Consider the following 3,352-nt stretch of genomic DNA (forward strand, 5'->3'; position numbering starts at 1 on the left):
GTCTTCTTTTATATTGAAGCTAGTCAACTCATTTCCCTAATAATAAATTAATTTTCGACATATGACGACATTTTCCTCTACATAGAGATTGGGACCTCAAATAATATCTTTCAAATGTAAAAAAAAATTTAAGTATAACAATAAAATTAAAACTAACACTCTACGGCCAAAAGTCACATTAAATAAAATATGATAACGTGTCCAACCCATAATCGCCTCTCTGCCGATTACATGAAGTGACTTGTAAAGAAGAGACAAAAAGTAAGCTTTAGCAAATTAAAAAAGAACTGAATGTGGACTTATTTAAAATAACTATTTCTAACACAGCCAATCTTTTTGTAGATAGTCTTGTCTACGATTGCGTTCAAACTTCATTTTTCCTCGGGTCTTCTTTTATATTCAACTTAACCATTCATTTCTCAATAATTGAACAAAAAATAACAAAAACAATTGTAGCCAGTATTCAAGATTCGCCTGTTTGAAAAATCCAATCTCTTTTCCTTCCCTATGTTAGTCTAAAAGTGATTTAAAAACACTTTTTCTGAGTTGCTTCATTTCAGCTCACTAGCCAAGACCTCGATACCAGTCCATAGCAATCCACAACCAAAGAATTAATTAAAAGACAAATAGCTTCAGTATTTTTTTTTTTTTCTATTAAAAGAGTAGTTTCAATATTCACAATAGTAAAGCTAATGGCTGCCTGCATGATATGCACCCTAATTAATTATTGAATTCCTTGTGTCCTTTCAGCGGAAAAGAAGCTTAATTACTGCTCATTAATTTTTTATAATATAGCATGTCCAACCCATAATCGCCTCTCTGGCCGATCACATTAGGTGACTTATAAAGAAGAGACAAAAAGTAAGCTTTAGCCAATTAAAAAAGAACTGAATGTGAACTTATTTTAAATATCTCTAACACATGGCCAATGTTTTCGTAGATAGCCTTGTCTACGATTCGATCAAACTCCATGTTTCCTCGGATATTTTTTTAAATTCAACCTGATCACTCCTTTCTCAATAATTTTTTATTTTTTATAAAAATCATTCATTAATTACATTATTTTTTTTAGTCTCAAATAATAGACCTTGAGATTCTCAGCTGTTATAGTCAATCTTTCTCACACTCTCACAGAGAGTTTTGCCTACTTCGAGTTCAAATTTCATAAGTCTACTTGGGTCCTTTTTCATATTCAAGCTAATCACTGCCTTTATCAATTATTGAAAAACTTTTCTTTTCTTGGTAGACTCGATGCAGAATTGCCTACTAATTATATTAATTATCTTCATTCATCTAAACCAACAGGTACTCCATATAAGTATAATGATTAAGGTTCTCAACCCTTACAATCAATCTTTCTCTTAGACAGCCTTGCTTACTTTTTGTGTTCAAACTTGGAAGGTAATTCTCTCTCTCTCTCTCTCTCCCTCTCTCTTCTATTTTTTGTTTCTTTTGATGTTATGCATACATCTTTACCTTCTATCTGTTTATGGGCTCAGATCTTTGAAGAATAAAAGTATGAATGTTGAAGGCGAAATCAGTGGTGAAACCACGTCCTATAATAAGGAGCCCGTCTTCGATTTGGACAGCATCATTTTCGAGTTCGAAGATGAGAATACCCATGTAGAAACTTGCAAGCATTACTTATCAGACATTGGTAATTCAGGGAAGCTCAAATTCATTCTTGACAAGCTACTTCAGATGCCAGAGCCAATGATAAAAGAAGCCCTTCTGCAAGGCGAGACATTCTTCAACAAACAGTAAGAATCGAGTTATCATTTTGAATTGAGAATAAAATCATACCAATTCTCACCCTCCTCTCTCTCTTGTTCATTACTTTGGATATTCTATAGGATAATGAAATTGTGGAGCACTGGTGATCCATCGTGGGATCATGAGGCAAAAGTGATTAAACTTCAAGTCTCGCTTACCGAAGAAAAAGTAGACTATGAGTCTGAAAGCAAGGGAACCTATACTGTGAAAGTGCGAAATTCTTCGAATGTAGGAAAGATATATGAAGAGCTCAAGGATAAGTTTAAGTCACTTCTCCACTCGGAATTGGGGTACGTATTGAGATATGATGGAAATACTTTAGAAAACTCTAAGCTGTTCTCAGATTACTCCATTCCAAACGGGGCAACCCTCCAGTTCGAGGGAATCAAACGAATCATAGAGTACTCTGTAGAAGTAAAAGTTGAAGGTGATATTAGTGGCGAAACCTTCCCCTGTAATAAGGAACCCGTCTTTGATATCGACAACATCATTTTCCAGTTCGAAGATAAGTATGACCATGTAGAAGATTGCATGAAAGTCTTATCAAAATTTGATAATTCAAGCAAGCGCAAGTTCATTATTGACGAGCTGCTTCGGATGCCAAAGCCAATAATAGAAGAAGCCCTCCTACAAGGCGAGTCATTCTTCGAGAAACGGTAAGAATTCGATATTATTACAACAAGATGATAATCTTCTCTTGGCTTTCCAGTTTGAAATTTTATTTATTTATTTTTTTCTTCCATATTTTATAGGATAACGAAATTGTGGAGCATTGCTGACCCATCGTGGAATCATGAAGCAAAAGTGTTCAACCTAAAAGTTTCACTCGGAGAAATTATGAAGTCTGAAAGCGATGGAACCTATACAGTGAAAGTGCGAAACTCATCGAAGGTAGGAAACATATGTGAAGAACTAAAGGAGAAGTTTGAGTCATGGTTGGAATACGAGTACGTATTGAGATATGATGGAAATACTTTGGAAAACTCTAAGCTGTTCTCAGACTACTCCATCCCAAACCAGGCAACCCTTGAGCTCAGGAAAGTCAAACGAATCAAAAACTACGGAATAAGCATTAGGTTTGAATCGGAATAAGAAGAATTAGTTTTGAATGGGACTTGTTACCCACGAGGAGTGTTTGGTTTGATTCTTTCTGTGCTTTTTTTTTCGTTGGGGTCGTTGGATTTGAATAACTAACTGTTTGAAAGTGTGATTATATCACAATGTTACGAGTTAGAAGTAGACATATTCTGGACCAGACAAACTCACCCCTATGCCAATTTAATTTGTATTTTCTATTTAGATGTAAAATGGGTGTGCCTATTTGTATTTCATCCTGAACCAGCTATAATGATTATGTAACGTATTCTACAATATTCTCATTTCTTTTATGCGTTCTAAAATTTAAATTGTCAAATTCTTACTTGGTCATCCAATTATTTGACAAGTCAGCGATCATACCCCCATGTGTCTAATATTTACGTGTGCATCTCCCTTCATCTACATTTTGAGATCTCCCTTTCTTCCTCTAGATCTACAGAAGCAGATCGAGATTGCTTTTGTCCCCCTTGCCCCCCAAGTT

At 35.0% G+C, this 3,352-nt stretch overlaps 1 protein-coding gene across 1 annotated transcript; it reads left to right on the forward strand.

Moving 5' to 3' along the window:
• The first annotated feature begins 1,265 nt into the window (after positions 1 to 1,265).
• Positions 1,266 to 2,865, forward strand: LOC149016633 (uncharacterized). Its single transcript, XM_089156795.1, has 4 exons — positions 1,266 to 1,401; positions 1,500 to 1,760; positions 1,854 to 2,429; positions 2,526 to 2,865. The coding sequence occupies exons 2-4, from the start codon at positions 1,519 to 1,521 to the stop codon at positions 2,863 to 2,865; spliced, it is 1,158 nt and encodes a 385-aa protein (XP_089012921.1). The 5' UTR covers positions 1,266 to 1,401; positions 1,500 to 1,518.
• Positions 2,866 to 3,352: the final 487 nt, after the last annotated feature.

This window comes from Hakea prostrata, chromosome 5 (genome assembly GCF_041222555.1).
Source record: "Hakea prostrata isolate BN-2017 chromosome 5, UWA_Hpros_2, whole genome shotgun sequence".
Lineage (NCBI taxonomy): Eukaryota > Viridiplantae > Streptophyta > Magnoliopsida > Proteales > Proteaceae > Hakea > Hakea prostrata.